This window comes from Hevea brasiliensis, chromosome 1 (assembly GCF_030052815.1).
Source record: "Hevea brasiliensis isolate MT/VB/25A 57/8 chromosome 1, ASM3005281v1, whole genome shotgun sequence".
Lineage (NCBI taxonomy): Eukaryota > Viridiplantae > Streptophyta > Magnoliopsida > Malpighiales > Euphorbiaceae > Hevea > Hevea brasiliensis.
The window spans coordinates 2973177-2991876 of record NC_079493.1 but is presented as its reverse complement, the minus strand read 5'-3'; the positions used below and the strand labels follow the sequence as shown (position 1 = coordinate 2991876).

At 32.0% G+C, this 18700-nt stretch overlaps 2 protein-coding genes across 4 annotated transcripts; both read right to left on the bottom strand.

The window, feature by feature from the left end:
- Nucleotides 1-880: 880 nt before the first annotated feature.
- LOC110645005 (uncharacterized) lies at nt 881-7476 on the bottom strand. 2 transcript variants are annotated; one of them, XM_021797997.2, is made up of 15 exons: nt 7319-7476; nt 5387-5571; nt 5150-5261; nt 4972-5070; nt 4740-4844; nt 4131-4214; nt 3928-4043; nt 3587-3688; nt 3393-3506; nt 3237-3293; nt 3081-3147; nt 2724-2777; nt 1953-2027; nt 1356-1391; nt 881-1186 (listed from the first exon to the last, which is right to left on the bottom strand). In XM_021797997.2, exons 2-15 carry the CDS (start codon nt 5404-5406, stop codon nt 1094-1096), a joined length of 1134 nt encoding a protein of 377 aa, XP_021653689.2. In that variant the 5' UTR covers nt 5407-5571; nt 7319-7476; the 3' UTR covers nt 881-1093. The 2 variants fall into 2 exon arrangements, with proteins under 2 accessions (XP_021653689.2, XP_021653690.2); XM_021797998.2 differs by having other exon boundaries at nt 5387-5550; nt 7319-7474.
- Nucleotides 7477-10139: 2663 nt separating this feature from the next.
- On the bottom strand, nt 10140-16263 carry LOC110645004 (uncharacterized). 2 transcript variants are annotated; one of them, XM_058140271.1, is made up of 4 exons: nt 16059-16263; nt 13917-15050; nt 12105-12775; nt 10140-11642 (listed from the first exon to the last, which is right to left on the bottom strand). In XM_058140271.1, exons 2-4 carry the CDS (start codon nt 15017-15019, stop codon nt 10621-10623), a joined length of 2796 nt encoding a protein of 931 aa, XP_057996254.1. In that variant the 5' UTR covers nt 15020-15050; nt 16059-16263; the 3' UTR covers nt 10140-10620. The 2 variants fall into 2 exon arrangements, with proteins under 2 accessions (XP_057996254.1, XP_021653688.2); XM_021797996.2 differs by lacking the exon at nt 16059-16263 and adding an exon at nt 15165-15377 and having other exon boundaries at nt 10149-11642.
- Nucleotides 16264-18700: the final 2437 nt, after the last annotated feature.

Below are 18700 nucleotides of genomic sequence, written 5' to 3'. Positions count from 1 at the left end.
TTAATTCAGAATTAAAATTGGATAGATTTAACACAAAATCAAAATCAATTACAATTTAATTGACAAATCAGCCTTGAATCAAAACTGGTTGATATGATTTTATACTAAAACTAGATTTTTGTTTTCTTTTTAAAAAATAAGAAAAAATGAAAAAATTTTAATTATTAGATTAAATCAAACCTTACCAAATTAAAATCAAGAATCCTGCAGTCAGAAAGTAGCCCTAACAACCCAGATTGACTAGCACATTCATTTAATTGAAGCTTTCAATTTATTAATATTACTCTTCCTTACAATTTAATGATTACTATTTAAAGAGTTGTAGTCTTCTAGTGCACTTAAAACATAACTGTTGCTTGGTTTTCTCCTTCCTTGCACTATATATGATGTACCGATATTATGTATCTTTCAATCAGATCTGAAATGATAGTGTCTCTGAATAATTTTGAATATCGACCCCTTGCATCTGCACCAACAAAAGTTCTGATAACGATGACTTACCTGAACCTCTTGAATTGATTTTCCAGGGACTTTTAGAGAAAGTAGAAATCATATCTACTGCTGAAATTTCGTCAGCTCCAACACAAGAAAACTGAGAGAGAGAGAGAGATAGAGGGTGAAAATGTAATTCCCCACTCTCTCTCTCTCTCTCTCTCTCTCTATATATATATATATATATATAATTCTTCCTTCTATGCCAACTTCTCCAGTGACTTGGCAGCGAAAGTTTTAGAAATTGCATATACAGAAACTATATCGTAAGGTACGGAAACCACACTGCCAAACAGGAAAATAAAAATTTTGCCGACATCTCATTGGCCAGCATAAAAGAGAGGGAAAGATTTAAACACAAAGAAAACATTAACCAGAGGGGACTATATACCAAAAGACAAAACAAAAATTTTCTTCTATATATCTGTGAATGTCCAATTTTCATCACATGCCTGTGGGGAGAACAACTGTAAATTTGACGGGATACACAATATGTGGTTAGAAAATTAACCTGCCGCCTCGAGCAAAGGATCTCATGAAGGATTTAAATCTAACATCTCTCAAGGCTAAGTCAGGCAGAAGGATGGCAAGGATGCAAAAATCACTCCTTACTAGTCTGAGAAAGGTATGCCTGGTCAGCTTTGGCAAGGCGATTCTGGAACATAGACCACTCGTTTCTGCACCTTGCTCTTACCTGTGAATAGAATAGGAAAACAGAACAAGGCAGGGGGGGTTGGGGGGGTGTGGAGGAGAGAGAGGGTTGTTGTGGCTACTTCAGAACTTTTGTTGATATGGAATTATAAATATATTTCAAATACAGAAATTAGAAACTATGGGTTCTAACAGAAGAGCCGAGTACATACCCCTTCCCATGGAGCTTTCCCATTCTCTGACTCTCCCTGAACATTTTGCATAAGAATTCAATCAGTAGTGAGACTATTAACCAATACAGAAATAGTAAAAATGAAGCATGCATAAAAAAAAAAAAAAGATGCTTATACCGCTCTCTTCACAAAAGAAACACTGCTCCTACTAACAATAATGAGACTATAGCCAAGTTCTTTATTTTTTGGTGATATATGTTATGATAGTGCTTGTAAAATAACTAATAATTGACCCATCTCCAAATGCATAGCTTGGTAGTCTTCAGAAAATAACTCAAGTAAGAAGCTTTTGAAAATGATGATTTAACCATACACAGCCCAAGTTACAGATCAATTGTCCAGAACCAAAATGAACCTTCCCTGTCTTTTAGCCCGTGCTCAGACTACACCAATTGAAAACTTGATTGCATGATTCACGGATTATTTTCTTCACAACAGAGTAGACTGAACTCTAAAGTAGTACTATCCTTTTCATTTTTTATCTCTTTCTTGTAGTCCATTTTTCAATGATTTTCACTAAAATATAAAAAATGTAATCCATTATTCTGACAATTTTGCAAGTGGATGATGGCTCACCTGGTTCCCAAGAGAAGGAACTACTTGATGAATAATCCACTGTGAATCAACCACTCCAATTTTTTCATGTGCAGGCTGTTGAGTAAAACAAAATTATTAAAACTTTAAGATGGCAGTGACTAGCTGATCAAAGATATGAAGTGGCTCTCCCTGTTTACACAACGAAAACTTGCTTGGCATTATGCAATCTAATTATAACATGGTAATCATTTTGCAAAAAATAGATACCTATTATAAAAAACTGCAGAGAGAAGACGTGTAGAAGCATGCCTGTGCAAACATAAAGACACAGGTAGACAGACAAACATATAGGTCATTTTTGCATTTGACTTATTGAACTCTCAACTGCTTTTTGAATGAGATGGATTTTGAAAATCACTTATCCTTTGTGTGGTCTGAAATTTTAACAGACTCAAATCACCCATTGGCATCCATAATCTGATGCCATGCATATGTCTCTGTCAATAAAAAAAGAACAAAATCCTCTACATAGATCATATAATAAGCTTTGACAGAATTTCTCCCACTACATATTTTTATAGACATTATACTGAGTTTCCTTTCCCAAATAAGATGTGAAAGGTAGAAACAACAAATGAGCCTACATGAAAAAGATGACCAATGCTCTGCTGCCATACCACCAACAGGCTTCATCAACATGACATTTATCATCTCTTAATAGGCACATTTGCAAGAAAACAAATGAAAGCGTATCCTGCAATGCTTTCAATTACAAAAAAGAAAAGGCCACAATAGATGAAAACCACTGACCTCTACACATCTTCTGAGAGCAAAATCCAATCCCCATCCATGCACCAAATCATTCTACAAGCACATTATTACAGCAACACTTTAAAGAGAGGATAAAAATTGAAAAACAGTGAAAAGAGATCATGTGTGTAGACTATGTGGAATGCTGTGCACATGCATCTTGTCTCATTTTATCTTCATATATCCCCTGTACTACTAAAGAAGTTTGAGATTAAAGAATAGCAAATTTTATATTCACAAGAGATGAAGAACTTGGCTTTTGCATTAAAATTTCTGAAAATCTATGTATATAAGTGTGCAAAAGCATGTAACTGTGAAAACAATTACATAGCAACACAATCCTAGAATACAACATACCTGAATCATATGCCACACACAACGCCAAGCCTCTCGAGAAAACACTGGGGCCATAATTTCCACAAAGCTGAGTGCCCACAAGAACCAATTAGAACATTCACATGCATGAGTGGATGCAGACAGACACACATACAGAAGAAGAGAGTGAGAGCATACGCAGCACATGGAGGCAAGCGTGGGTCACTACACCAGCCTGGTTTCTCCTCCGTATCCCTGTCCAATCCAAAGATAAGTGAAATCTTTAAAAGGTAAAGAAAATTATTTTTCCAAGATATCATGAGACCTCAACAAAGTTCATGAGAGATGAAATACTTATGAACTTCTCTGTCACCTCTCCTCTTTGTCATCTGCCATGTAAGTCCATTATTGGGCTCAAGACCAGGCTGAGAGATCTCCAAACCATGTTTTCTAACCAACTCAATATATCTATAAATTCATAAGAAAAAAATTGAAATGAAGCATTTAACAGTTGATTTCAGCCAAGAAGATGACAAGTTAGAACTTACTTCTCTGCATTAAAATGCTCCACTCCAAGATCTTCATCCCATATGAAAATATATTCATAAGCAGCAACGATATCAGGATGCAAAAACCTCTTTGCATACCACCTGGAAAACATATAGCATAAATAAGATAGCAGACCACAATATTAGCATCCACCTGTATGATAATGATACTTGGCTGCCTCAACAGCAAAGCAGAGAAGCAGTTGAACAATGGAGCGAACTAATCAAATGATTATTCTACATCTAAAGTTCAACTAATAGGAAATTTAGAGTTAGAACTTGAATAATAAACTCAATGAAGCCTTAATCTTAAACTAGGATGGATATGCGATAAACTTTACCATTTTGTTTGTCTTCTTACACTGACATGGATTGCTTTTTTTGACCACTCAAATTGGTCCCATTCACTTGTTCGACCATCATAGTGAAAAAGCAAAATTGTAAAATCATCAGAAAACTACCACAAGTACAAGAAAACAAGATTCAGTATCAAAGGTAATAAAGACAATTAAACAAGGGATAACAAATGGTTTGTCCATATAACCTTTTTAACAGCAGCATCAATATTATTCCTCTGATCATAACCAACTGTAAATGTTACTAAGTACCTTGGCTTGTTCTTTAGATCCTGAAAATTTAATAACATCCATTATAAAACGAATATGTAAAAATTACATTTCTCAACAGCAAAGGATGCTCACCTAAAACCACATGTTTCCAATTTATTATGCATGGATTTGGATAGACTTGACAGTTCTTTGAAGAGTAGGGAAACATCACAAATAATATATATATATATATATATATATATATATATATATATATATATATATATATATATATATATATATTATGCCCATTTCTTTAATATTCAAGAGTTGAAACTTGAACTTAACACCAAATAACAAATAAAATTTGCCTAATTCTTTAATATTCTAGAGCTGAAACTTGCACTTAACACCAAATAACAAATGAAACCTTCCCCAATTTGCACACTAGTCAAAACACATGGCACGGTCTTTCCTATGTTTCACATTACTAGTAGGAAAATCAGTGGATAGTGATCCAGCTTATTCCAGCTATCCATCACAATGATAAGTAATAAGAGTCCAGCATAATCACTTGTATTTTGTTATAAATTTGTACAACATACCTCACTAGGTTCACCCCATAATCTGCGCAAGTAAAAGTCAGATTTTGACACAACTATTCCAGGAGGTAATAACTCTGCACCACGAGGATTTGTTGGAACATAAATCTGAAAGCAAATAAACAAGCAATGGGCATATTATGGGTTCAGCTTGGGGATTTTTTTTTTTTTTTTAATGCATGTGTGCATAAAAACATTTATAAGAGGGCATGTCTAGAATAAGTTCCATAGGTACCCTATGAACACTGCTTGATCCAATAATATCTTTGCTTCTGCTATGTTGATCAAGGGACGGTACTTCAAGAGATGATATTATGCCTGAAGGTATGCGAATCTGCAACAGTGAAAAACAAATCAAGTGGTTGACAGGTCACTCCTGGGATAAAGGTTAGTCCAAGTGCAGGTCAACCAACCTTTGTAAGTGAAACTGATGGAAATGAAATACCAATAAAAAAACCAAATACGACTCCAAAAATTGTTGTGATAATGAGCCTGGCACTATCACTTGTTTTCCTAGAAAGTCCACTGTAGGGCAAACAAGAAAGGAATGGCCAACTGATTTTAGTATGCTAGAACATTGGAAACAAAAACATATGTTCACTGCTTTCCAAATGCAAATGAGAATAAAACAAAATATATATAATAAAAACCTGCGGTGTATGGACCCCATCTGGTATTTTTTTTTCCTTTTGACACTCAAGTCAGGAAGATCAGATGCTGAGAAAAAGAAATCACATCCTCAAGCGTGCTGTTGGGAAAATATGGCATTCTTCAATTTCAAGACGGCAGCCAAGATGTTCAACAAACTTAAGCTCTGACAAGCACAATCTTCCAGCTTCAGATTAGGCAACCACATATATAAAATTAGAATTGCACGTAAATACAAATAGGTTTGTCCACAAATTCTATCTGATTTTTTTTTTAATAATTACACAATACAGAAAACAGCTATCTACAGGAATCATAATGAAAAAGGGTCACACATGCAAGTCTTTCACTAGAAAATGAGAAATTTGCAAGAATTTCAAATTCAAATCATCCTTCCATCTTAAAATTTCAACCCTTAGACTTCTAGTAAGTTATTGTTAAAAAGCGACTAACTCAAAAACAGAAAGAACTTTTTTACTGTCATTTTCTGATCATCTTAGCTATGTAAGAATCACAATAATCCAATCCAATTATTATTGAATGGTCTATTGTTTTTGCTATTCTTCTGTTGTACATGGCACTGATTGGTTCCCAAATATCTGTACGCACTAAATTCAACAAGTTGGATAAGCTTAAATTACTCATCTTCATTGTTTTCCATGAGTTTTATTTTTGCATAGAGTGAACTGATGGCAAACCCTCAATGTAGAGTAAATTCCTAAGATAATGGTAAACAGGTATGTCTGTGCTAGAACTGTCCCATTTATACTTGGTTGAGTAGAAGTATTGCCCAAATTATATCACTTCTATTGAGTTTGTAGCTTTTATTAAAAGAAGAAAGTGTGCTGCTTAAAAGCTACAAGCAAAAGGAGATTTAACATGGAGGGGATAATTTTATTGGCCTAGGCCGTTTCTGATAATAAAACATATTTTTGTAATTTCAGGTTTTCTCCTATAACTTCATATGAGCATAATAGGCTAAACTAATAAATGTGGCATAATATATACTTTCCTTCATTGTTAACATTATGGTGCTACACTTTTTTCCTTGATTCTAAAACTATACTTTTTCATTACCCTTTAGTCCTTAATAATTTAAATTTGATTTAGCCTTAATCCTCGAGAAATTTTAAATTTAACTGTATTTTACTAAGTTGTTATATTAATAAAATAATTGAATCCCTCAAAGAATCAAAAACTTTAAAATAGTAGATACCAAAATACATATCACCACCATCCTAAGGAGATTTTTTATATTCTGAAGGAAAAAAAAAATCTAAACTTTGCAAGGCAGTTGTAACTTTTTCCCATCCTTCAGAAAAATTCATAGTGACAAAGAAAAAACGGGTACTTGATGAACAGAACCGCATAAAATTTCTTATATTACTTGTGTACACTTTTCCTATTTCTGTGTTTTCAACTTTTCAAGCAACTTGTAGCCTGGCCTTTTACCCTAAAATTCTGCTTTATCCCCCAACACCGCCGCCCCCCCGCTCCCACCACCCCACCCCCCAACACACACAGACGGTCTCACACAATATTTTCCAGTATAATCAACCGCCAAGAATTGCACATAAAGAGAAAATAAAAGTAACATGTCTGATCAATGCCCAATTCCCCACAATAAGACATTTCAAATCAAAGAAAACACAATTTGATCTGACTATCATCACTATTACTATTATGATTCGAATGAAGAAGAAGAAGAAGAAGAAGAAGAGGAAATGGGAAATGAAAAATTCAATCCTAAAAACAAATCGCATTTCCCTAATTACAAATTAAATTTCTTATAATAATCAATCGCAGACGAAACAAAAATCAATAATTGACCAATTAAGGGTAAAAAAAGATTGAGAAGAAGAAGTAAGAAAACAAGAAGAGAGAGAAAACGTAATTGAAATCAAATACTAGAGATGCAAGGGTTTGAATCTTACGTGCTTCAATCGATCCAATGCAGAGATGTAGAAAGAGTGAGAGAGCGCGCGCGAGAGAAAGAGAATCGTGTATGAGTTTATATCTACAGAGATACAGTGATTTGCTTTCACCTGGTTTCTACAGAAAAATGAAAAATAAATTTAAAAGAGAGAGAAAAAGGGATAAAAAGGATAACTGAATATTTTATTTGTCAATATTGCCCCGCTTTCAGCTTTGAATTTCCATTGATATGCGAGGCTTACGTGGTTGTCCCCGTAGCCCTTTTGACGGCCTAAGATCATGCCACGTGTCCACCAACCTCAACCATTTCATATATATATATATAGATTTTCTCCCTCCCTCTTGCGCAGATTCTCTGCGGAGTTATTCATCTTATTTTTTTGAAAAAACACAGATTTGTATATTAATTTTCAATTCATCCGGCCCTACATAAACAGAATATACATAGAGAATTATTATAAATATCACTCAATTTTATAAATATTTTTATAAAAATTATTAAATTTTAATTTTTTTATAAAATTTATTAATTTTAATTTAATTTTATAAAAATTATTATAATTAAAAATTTTTAAATTAATCTCTTAATTTATTAACTATTTTATAAATAAAATAATTTAATTAGTGTTTGATGGTATAGAAAAAAAAAAAAGAAAAAATTTGACAGCTAAGGAATAACTAGATATATTTTATGTATTATATATTTTTTTTAAATTAATAAAATAAAATAATTTTATTTATAAAATAATTAATAAATAAATAAAATTATTTAAAAATTTTTAATTTTCAGTTATAATGACTTTAATTATCGAGCCTCATTGAGATTTGTTAGACAGATTAAAGATCAATAATTGATAGGAAACACCCAACGATTACTCCAATAAAGCCTAATTGAAGCAATAATTTTAGATTGGCTTTGAAAATTAATAATTTAATGAAATTGATAATTATATTTTAATATATTATTATTACGAAGGATTATTCTTCGCTCTAGCTGTATTATTCTTTTCATTATCTGTAAATATATTGTCTGAATCTGTATTAACTTTCTCCATTTATGTTTGCATTGACTTTCTATTCCTAAAAGATTATTTCTTCTTCAACTTGGTAACAACATTGATTATTGAATGAGTGTGCTTGAGATCTCTCTTTTACAAATATTAGCTTAAAAAATAAATAATAATATTAAAATATTATTATTATTATTTTAATTACAAATATAATTTTAAAATCAATTATTTAAACAAATCAAACATGTGCTAAATTGTGATTAATATATAAGATTGAGTTTAGTATAATCATAATTGTTAAAATATTAAATTTTTTTATTTTAAAAAAAAATATTGTTAAATAAAAGTGTAATAAAAAATTTCAAAATGTCTATTTCTTAACAAAGTTTGATAATTATATTTTAATACATATTTAAATTATCATTAACTAAAAGTAAAGATAATGATAATATTAGAAATCTATTTCAATTAAAACTCCTGTTTGGATCATATATTTTTGGTGGGTAACAAGTTGAATAACAAAAATTTAATGCATTCTGATCACCTGATTTGATTTAATAATTAAGACATATTACTCACCTGATAGACCTGACCTGACAGACAGGAGTTTAAATATTTACTTTTCTATTTTTCTATTAAAAGGAAAAGGAAAAAAATAAAAAAATACACAAAGAAACAAAACTTGAAAAAGTTAGGAGGCAAGAAAGTGGATTTTGCCTTCCCATAAATTGCACAAAACTTGTGCCCTATGATGTAAATGGGCTTTAAGGCCCATATCCTATACAAGAAGAATTGATGAATGATTATAGCCCTTTTAGCATTGAGGTTTTCAAGTTAAAAAATTGCTTTTTCTGAAAGTTATTAAAAAATTATTTTATTATTTTAATTTTTATAATTAAAATATACAAAATTTAATTTTGAAATAATTTTTAATGCTCTTTAATATATTTAAAAAGGTTTTTTTTAATAATAACTCTAATAATAATATTAAATAAATTTTATATATCTATTTTATTTATAGCATTGCATTTTCTTAGAGTTTATTTGACATCGTTGTTAATCTATTATTAAAAAGACATTTTTTAAATATATTAGATAGAGTATTTTAAAAGTAATTTAAAATTAAATTTAATAAATTTTAATTATTAAAAAGGTTAAAATAATAAAATAAATTTTTAATTAAAAAAATGCAGTTCGTGATATGCGGAAAAAAATGTCCTACCAAACAATAAATACGCTTTATTTTTGTATTTTTTTAATTAAAAAATTAGCTAATCATTTTAAATATTAAAATCATATTGCATAAAAAAATAATTATTTAAAATTATTTTTATTACATCTTTTAAGAATTTTATAGTTCTTAAGTTTACAATTTTAAATATTATAAAACTCCACTTATCATATCATATATCTCTATAATTAAATTTTAAATTAAATTTTAGATTAAAAATAGTGAATCATTTTTTAAATATATATGTTATTTAATAAAAAATTTTGATTTAATTAATGAAATCAATTGAATTAAGTTTTGGGATTAAGGCCTTATTTTACAATATTAGCTGTTAATTGGTTTTTAGTAGTTAACTGCTTATATATATATATAGTGGTTAGTAGGAGTATATATATATATTTTTTATAGCTATTAGATTAGCCGTTAAATATAAAAATCATGGTACTCTAAAAACTCTATTTCGGTAACTTTTAAGATAGCCTTTATCTCATTTATTTATACTGAACATATAAAATGATTTTCATGTGCATTTTATTGTGATTATACATACAATAGATATACTCTGCGATTGTTTTTATGATAGAATTCACATGAAAATCATTGTATTTTAAAATTTTCCAATTGAGGCACCTGGTTCCTTCAAAACCAAGGCATGGAATACGGCTGCTTTTCTAAGATTCAACTGAATTGGGTGAAGTGAAATGCATGCTAGTTCACTACAACTACAAGACACAGCTGTGTATAACATTTAGGCATTGACAAAGACCAGAGAAAAAAACGTAAGATGAAAACCAAATTTGTTTCTTTTTCTTGTTCTGGAGACAATAAAGAAAAGCCACTTTTGGCTTCATATATGATGCAATGGACACCCATCTTCCTCCCCATGTGAGAATTTTTGTTATTCTTCGCTCAGTCAAGAAGAAACAGTATTCCACCTTTGCATATCCCACTGGTTCCTCTACTTAATCGCGTATCAACAACACAAAGCTAAGAAGAACATTACAAGGAAGATATCTTCAAAGAAATAAAGAATTATCAAGCAGCATTTTTCTACTGCTTATCAGAATTTCGTGCACTGCATTGGCAGACCTGTTTCATGATCAACAGACACAATTTCTGTGACGTTATTGCATCTAAATACATCTTGGCCCAACTTAGCTCCAGCTGATTTTAGACCCTTAAGCGAAACAGGCTGGTTAAACAGGTTTAGTGATGGCAATTTTGATGCTGGAGGAAGCTTACCACTAGGCAAAAAGTTTCTGAAATCTTCTTTCAATAATGGGACCTCAAAATCTGACTTGTCATGCTTAACAACATTGTCCTTTGCACTAATGTGAGCCCCTGGTTCCATATGGTTGGTTGAAAAGCTTGCTTGGTTTGGAAAGTTTGGATAGAGACTAACATAGCCTCTAAGGTACATCATGTCAATGAGGAATTTTTTCCATGAAGCTTGCCATCCATTTGTTCTAGACTTCGGAATTTGAACTGGGTTTGCCTTGGCATCTTTAGTGAACCTCATGTTCATGTAAACATAGAATTCTCTCCAAAGCTTAGGGAAGAACACTGCACCCCAACTGCAGGGTAGCTGGTGGAGATATGGCGTGTTAGGATGGATTCTCTTGAAGAACTCAGTTGGATTCCATTTAGGCCTTTCTTTCACCACCTCAACCAATTTGGGTGTGTACAGGGAAATGGAGGAGAGCTCAGGTAATGAAACTTGAGGATCATAGTGGTAGGCTAAGAGTGCATATTTGATCCATAGATAATAGTATGGGGAGACTTCGATATCATCTTCAAGTAGGAGTCCATAATCATCATCAGATGTAGGATACCAACTTTCACTAACCGCTCGGATCAGGCCTCCTTGGATGATTCTTCTTCTAAGGATTTTAGGACCATGAGGCCAATCAAATGAATTTACAAGTCTTATAGTTGCGGCATCCACTTTACTGTCCATGTTGAAGCTGATAGGTATTTCATCGCCAAGATAGTATGCATTTCCGAGGGAATTGAGAAGCCTTGATAAAGAATGAGCACGGTTTTGGGTGATTATGTTAACAGAAATGTGCATTTTATTCCAATCTGCATAGGCAAGTTAATCAGATGGTTAATCATTAGATAAACAGAAAACAATAAAGAAAGGTCAAAGAATAATAGAATAATATAGCTTTTGGTTCAGTTTTAAGAATAAAGAAAAGAAGATTTATTAAGAAGAATGCTTGTTTGAGAAGCACTAATTGCTTTAATTTCATCCAATAAAAGATATGATTATAGTCCATGGCACTACCTTCTGATACTGCTGAATCATATATACCTTAAGAATTAGCAAATTTGATATAGGGGTGTAGTATTGTGACTTGTATATCTTGTTGGTAGCATGAAAACTTAAATTAGAAATTCTCTTTTCACTAAGTTAAGAATTATTGCAGACATATCAGAACCAAATTGATGCTTGTTTATTGGAGCTAAATTAGTATTCCAGTATTTTATTTATAGATGAAACTAGCATTTAAAATGGGGAAAAAAATTAGTATGCATTCTTACTTGGCAAAGCAGTAGATCTTAGGTCTGCAATCCAAAGAACCTTGGATATAGAAGGTCTTGGCAGGAGAATCATTGTTGTACCATTAGTACTGGTCTCAGTCGCCATTTTCAGAGCTTTCTTCACATTAGGATCAATGCCAGCTACTGTGATTACCACACTGGGATTGTGAATTTTGATCAATCCTTTCATGCTAGAGTACACTGCTTGCACCACTGGTACTTCAGAGTTCGATATTCCTGACAGTGCCCCGACATCCAAATCGAATATCTTAAACCTTCTCTCCTTGCATACCAACTTAGGCCATTTTAGAGCAGTTGCAGCATCTTCACAAGGGCAAAAAGTACCTCCTGAAACAGCAATATAGGCCTTTTTGCCAACAGTAGACCTGAATTTTTCAAGAAGAGGTGCAAGCGCGTTAACTTCATCAACCGAGTGGGCATAAAAGAGTGCATCTATTTTCTGAGGGTACATTGCAGCCCACTGAGTCACATAACCAGTTGAAAGTGCCTTCCACCATTGATCATCTCGGACTTGAACAATGTCTTTGAAAATTACAGTGGTCTCAGAAACATAAGCAAGCCTGTGCTCACTATCACCCCATGTTTCCTTGTCATTCGGGTCTACTGGAAGAACAAATGAGCCTGCATTTCTGTACTTCTGAAGCTGATAGCTGCATACGTTTGAGGGAAATTATAATATCAGAATACGTATCAGGAATCAGATGCAATTTACTGCAATTACTTATCTGGATTTTGTCATAATTCTACTGTTAAGTACAAAGTCACATTGAAAGTAACTTGTATCTTTGTTTTCATAGGTAAACTACAAATTTGAAACTTGATTCAATTATGGCACTAGCATTGTACATATTACATAATGGTCATCAACAATAGCAGTTCAAAAGCCACCTGGGTATACCTAGCTGACATAGCTGGGGAAGTTGGGGGATTCAGTAGTTTGGGTTCCAGCCATAATATGCTATTTTTTCTTATTAAACCAAGAAAGAAAAGGAATTGATAGCATTTTAAATGACTTAAGAAATACATTGACAACAATATCAGGTCATAAACAATAAATCTGATCTTTATGATTGCTCCTAAATGGCCTTTGAATGATTGGTATTATTCTCAATGTATATTAATATCATCTGATGGAGCGCTCTCCATTAGTCCTCACCATGCTAATGCTCAATAATGTGCATATAGTGCTACAGGGAATCTCAAAAAGGAAGTGCCATTTCCAACTAAGATTTTTGCTTTATCCTGGAAATTAAACATGCCTATTGTGTGCAGAAGTAAATAATTTAGAACAGACAAATTAGTGGATATAAAAATCTTTGCAGTGGAAACAGGATGCAGAGTGCCCATCATGAAATGGGAAATATTATTATTAAACATTATTCATTTTGCCGTGATAAGTATAATAATGAACAGAAAAGTTTACTACATTTTTTAAAGAAGGTTAGGCTAAGAAGATTCCTGCATTGAAAATATATTGTATCAAATAAAAACTCATTTAAGTACAAAATTAGTACTTCAAATGCTTTCCAAGTCGGTTTTCAACTTAATCTGCGTTGTGTCCACTATTTCTGCTTTAAAATTATGATTAATAACAGGTTACCAACCAAATATAAATTCAAGTATTGTCACAGTCGTAGGAATTCTAGTGGGGACGGGAAAAAAAGGAGACTTCTGCAGATATCATCAAGGTTTATGAAAATTATCATAGTTAAGTACTAAATGCCATTTAGTTTTCATTAACTTGCTTAAAACTTATACTAGGACTAGCAAATGGAAGTAATATGAACATACCTTAGATGCAGATCTTCTCCAGTCATGAATGTCATTGGTGTTTCGACGAAAAGTGTCTTGACAAGTTCTGCAGATAGAAACCATGAACTGGAAAGGAAATCCACCTGCACAATCTTATCAACTGTTATATCATAAGCAGGGTCAGGCAGGTATAGACCTGCCTCCTTCGATCGAAACTTTCGATAACTTGGGAATGTGAAGTCCTTTTGCCTGAACGGCAAAATCCTCCCTATGCTGCCCAAAACTGAATTCTTATACTTCTCAGTGCCTGCTACGTGTGATAAAATCTGCAGCATTTTCTTACCAGGAATCATATCATCATCAAGAATATATACAAGATCTGCTTCAGTTTGTAAAGCCATTTGGAATCTTCCATAGTACTTGAAATCATAGCTTGAACTAATAAAGCTGATTCTTGAATCATTATAGCTATCTACAATTCTCTTAAGTGAGAGCTCATTTGGGCTCCCAAATGAAAGCACCCAAACATGGTGGAAAGGAAGGGTCTGTTGAAGCAGAGAATCAAGCTGTGAACAAAGTGTCTTTCTCTTGAAATGATTCAAGATTACTGTAACCTTTGGTCTATTTGGACCGCGCAAATCCCACTTAGATTTCATTGCCATTAGCTCAGATAGAGTTTCTGTACCAATAGACTTGCTCTGAAAACCCAATATCTCATCATAAAGTTCTCTTTTCAACTTGATCATTTGAGCATCATTAGACTTTTTCTGCTGGAAATCAATCTTTTCATGCTCACAAACTTCTAATGGAGTGATGGGTTGAATTTCTGTTCCAACAAGAGAAGCTGCTTCTTGGTATCTACCAAGTACACGTGGTGGGACTATGAATTGTTTCCAATTTTGTGCAATTCTTGTAGCCCATGTAAAGTCTGGTTTTGTTCTTAAATCAACTGCAGGACTCATGTAGTACAATAAGAAAGTAGCATAAATAGCGAAAGCAAATTGCAGACAAGTAAGAGCAGCAACAAGCCTAGGTGAGACACTCCTGTTAACTTTCAACTTGGTTCTGCCTCCAACATATTCACTGAGCATCCCTTCCAAGTAATCTCCTCTTTTCAGAGATGAACTCCGGATTAAACCCATTTCATAGATTCAATTAGAAAGAATGTGACACCTGCAAGAAAACATAATATCAAACACATCATATTCAAATCTAAAAGATAGAGTTTTGGACATTAATTAAAACAAAATATGCAATTTGTAAAAGAAATTTAAGCCTTACACTGACCAAACTACAAAACTGTTATAATCTAAATCTTTTCTGTAATACCAATCAAAATACTTGTTTAGTATCACAATCTTTCTTTAAACTCCGCAACCAACCACTCAATGCAAAACCGAAAATACCAACTTTGTGTTAATAAGGAAAATTTTCAAAGAACCCCAGCTCAAAATGAGAGGAAATGAGCCCAAGGAAGAAGTAATAGAAAAGTTGGCGAAGTTTTTTTAAGAAGTTTGAAGAGCAATGGATCTTGTGGTCATGTATTTATATAAAACAAAAGGTAACCCCTTGAGAAATGCACCAAAGCTCACATGGGCTAAACGTTTTAGTATTAATAAAGTATCCTTGTATAAAGCAAGTTATGTTCATTAATAAACGCGTTCACTTCACTACTTCTCCTAAGCCTCTCTGCCATTAAAGTCTAAAGACACCATTTTAAGCCGGCTTTGATGCCGCAGAAAAGGGCTAATCTTGCGTTTTTGGCACTGCCCTCTTCCTTACTTTGTGACGTATGAGGGTTTTTGTTTATTTACTCTATATCTCTTCCGCACACATTAACAAGACCAGAAACCAATGAAAAAGAAAAAGATAACTACTTCAAATTACTCTGAAATTTAGGTATTCCAGAGTCATTTTTTAAACAAAAGAAAATCACAGTTCATTAAAAGCCCACTTCCTAATAGATGTCAACTAGACAAGGGAAAAACATCTTTATCCCAAACTTCAAAGTCAAGAGTATCTTTTGCATAGGAGGGTATCAGCATAAGAGAGACTTCCTTTATATGATCAATGGCATACGTATATCAAGTACTTATCATATTATATGTAGTTTTTCCTTTATATGAACCTCATACAAGAAGGAGAAAAAAAAAAAAAAAGGAATGAGAAAATAGTGCTTACCTTGTTTGCAAAGAAATGGAGGCAAAGAGAGTACTCAAGTTAATCAAGAAACTTTTCTTCTTGAGCAAATGATGCAAAAGGCTTAAGAAAACCTCAAATTCACACAAAAACTATACATGAATATGGCTTATATGAGAGGACGGCTGAGAGTTACAGAGGAAGAAAGCAATTACAATAAAGATCTTAGATTTGAGTACAGGTGAAAACATCAGTGCAAATAAATTTATATATATACATATATGTCTATTGGCAAGGTTGACTTTGCATGTAGATACGTAGGCGAACATGGGAGCAAAGTTGGTTTTAATGGGGTTTTGCCAAACTTGGGCAAGTTGTAGAAATGCAAAGGAATCAAATATGCAAAGACTAATTTTTTCTTGCAGAAGGGAGAATTCAAAAACGAGTTTGGTCGGTTTCTCAAGGATGGAAAAACAGATAAATTAAAAGGATGATTTGAAATTAATTAATGTTAATTTTTTTTTGTTAGAACACACACATAGATTAGTTACGGAAATGGAGTTCTTCTTCCTATATAATCCACACTCATATATACTCCATAAAATATGTGGATCCCAAAAGACTCGTATCTTGCCTTCGTTTTTTTTGCCACAGACTCACGTACACTAACTCTCTTCTCAGCTTTTTGCCTCTTTTTTATAAACATTATCCATTTACTCTCAAAGTTTATCATAAACACCACTAAAACTAATTAAAGATTTAAGCATTAATTAATCACACTAAGATTATGAAGGAAATTGTAACCATTTTTGGTATAAAATGTTTTGATCTCAAGTGCCCAACTCTGCCTGCATTTGGCAGACTACCACTTTCTATCCAGAAAAGTGCAGGTTTACCTTTTAGACCCAAAATCACATGTATACCATTAATTTTTGACCTTCCAAGTCTTGTCTACAATGGCTGCCTTCATGCTATTTAAATTCACAAAATTACTAAAAATTAAGAATGTTATATCACCAACCATAACTTGATTTGATATAAGATATAGTCTAAATAAATAAATCATTAATGTCTCTTCTCTCTTCTATATAGCCTCAATTTTAATTTATTTGATATATCAAATTAAAGGTGAAAAGATTTTGTAACATATGAAATTATCAAATTATAGGTAGCTCAAACGCAAATCAATCTATCAATAAAATGGTTTTTTTTAGCTGCATTGGTTAGGATATTTTATTAAATTTAGAAAGAATATTAGATAAATTACGTATTAATTTATTTTAATTTATAAGTGATCAAATTACTTCACACATTAAAATAATTAATCAATTTAATGTGCAATCCAACTACTTATATATTCCTCTAGAATTCCTAAAGACTAATCTTCCTTAGATGCTGAACGTGCAAAGTGAAATTTTAATTTTAGGTTTTTTTTTTCTAATTAGATTATTGATAATTAGACTCAAAATTAGTAAAAAACTTATTATACTTTTTGTGCTGAATTATTTTATTTTTTTAAAGCTAGCCAAAGTTAGAACTACATTTTCAAAGGGGTGGGTTGAATATGTCTCACACTCGTGCACATGCCTCTAATAACATTAGTAGAATCATTAAACCCATGATTAGACGATGTAATTATCTAAAACAGTTGCCTATAATTAATTTTTTTATCTAAGAAAGGCCAACCTTTATTAAATTTGGACTTTGGAAATGTTGACCGTTTGACTCCTGCCAGGTGGCGATATTTGATTGATAGACTTACTCGTTGACAAGGCCTAATCATGAATTTAGTGGAAGCCACATAAGATAGATACAAAATTTTTTGCATATGTTCATATATATAATTGAGTGAATTACAAAATAGTCCCTTAAGTTTGTCATAATTAACAAGTCCGTCGATATATTTTAAAAATTAAACTGCTCTCCCCCCTTAAACTCTCCCTTTGTCTTGTGAGTATCATTTCTTGGCTTGGCAAATAGAATATGTTTCAAAATAAAATTATAGGAATGTAATAATTTAATTTTTAAAATACATAAATCAATTTATAAATTGTATCAAATCTCAAATTATTTTGTAATTCGCCTAATAATATAACCTAAAAAATTAAAAAAAAGGGTTTGAGATAAATTGCTCTCCCTTTTGAAGGGTCTTCATGTGGACCTCACTTTGGTTTATTAAATATTTCCTTTTTATTTTATAAATTGGACATTTTTTTCCTCCATTCTTCTTCACTTGGTCATTAATCAATGAAGGTAGTCCTGATAAGTGTGCTTTAATTGAATATTGTTTATAGGTGGGTTGATACCTAGTAGGGCTTTTTGAGGCATCTCACATGGTTTTATCATATGTAAGACTATTTTGGGAAGGAAAAGATTACAAGCTTTTAAACCCTATTTATGACTTTCCAAATCTCCTCAAGAGTTAGCATACTTTGTTTTGGGTTCTTATATAGAGTTTTTCTTATTTAAATTCGGTATATTATAAACTCAATATATGATAATAATATATATGATGAAATTCATTTATTAAATATATGAATTCTATATATTTATATTTTAAGTTTATGATAAATTGAGTTTAAGTAAAAATTTCTCTATTTTTTTAAAGGTTAGTTAAATAAATTGGAAACGGTTTTTATTTTTTTTAAATAATTTAATTACATGGACTTATTTTTTATTATAAT

What these genes read in the sequence shown, in the direction of transcription:
- LOC110645005 (XM_021797997.2), bottom strand. Translation starts at nt 5,406, where the DNA reads ATGGGGTCCATACACCGCAG. An exon ending in ATGGGGTCCATACACCGCAG is followed by an intron (nt 5,262 to 5,386) that starts GTTTTTATTATA and finishes TTTGCCCTACAG; the next exon opens with TGGACTTTCTAGGAAAACAA. An exon ending in GATCAAGCAGTGTTCATAGG is followed by an intron (nt 4,845 to 4,971) that starts GTACCTATGGAA and finishes ATTTGCTTTCAG; the next exon opens with ATTTATGTTCCAACAAATCC.
- LOC110645004 (XM_058140271.1), bottom strand. Translation starts at nt 15,019, where the DNA reads ATGGGTTTAATCCGGAGTTCATCTCTGAAAAGAGGAGATTACTTGGAA. An exon ending in GGAGAAGATCTGCATCTAAG is followed by an intron (nt 12,776 to 13,916) that starts GTATGTTCATAT and finishes AAACGTATGCAG; the next exon opens with CTATCAGCTTCAGAAGTACA. An exon ending in AAGATCTACTGCTTTGCCAA is followed by an intron (nt 11,643 to 12,104) that starts GTAAGAATGCAT and finishes TTGCCTATGCAG; the next exon opens with ATTGGAATAAAATGCACATT.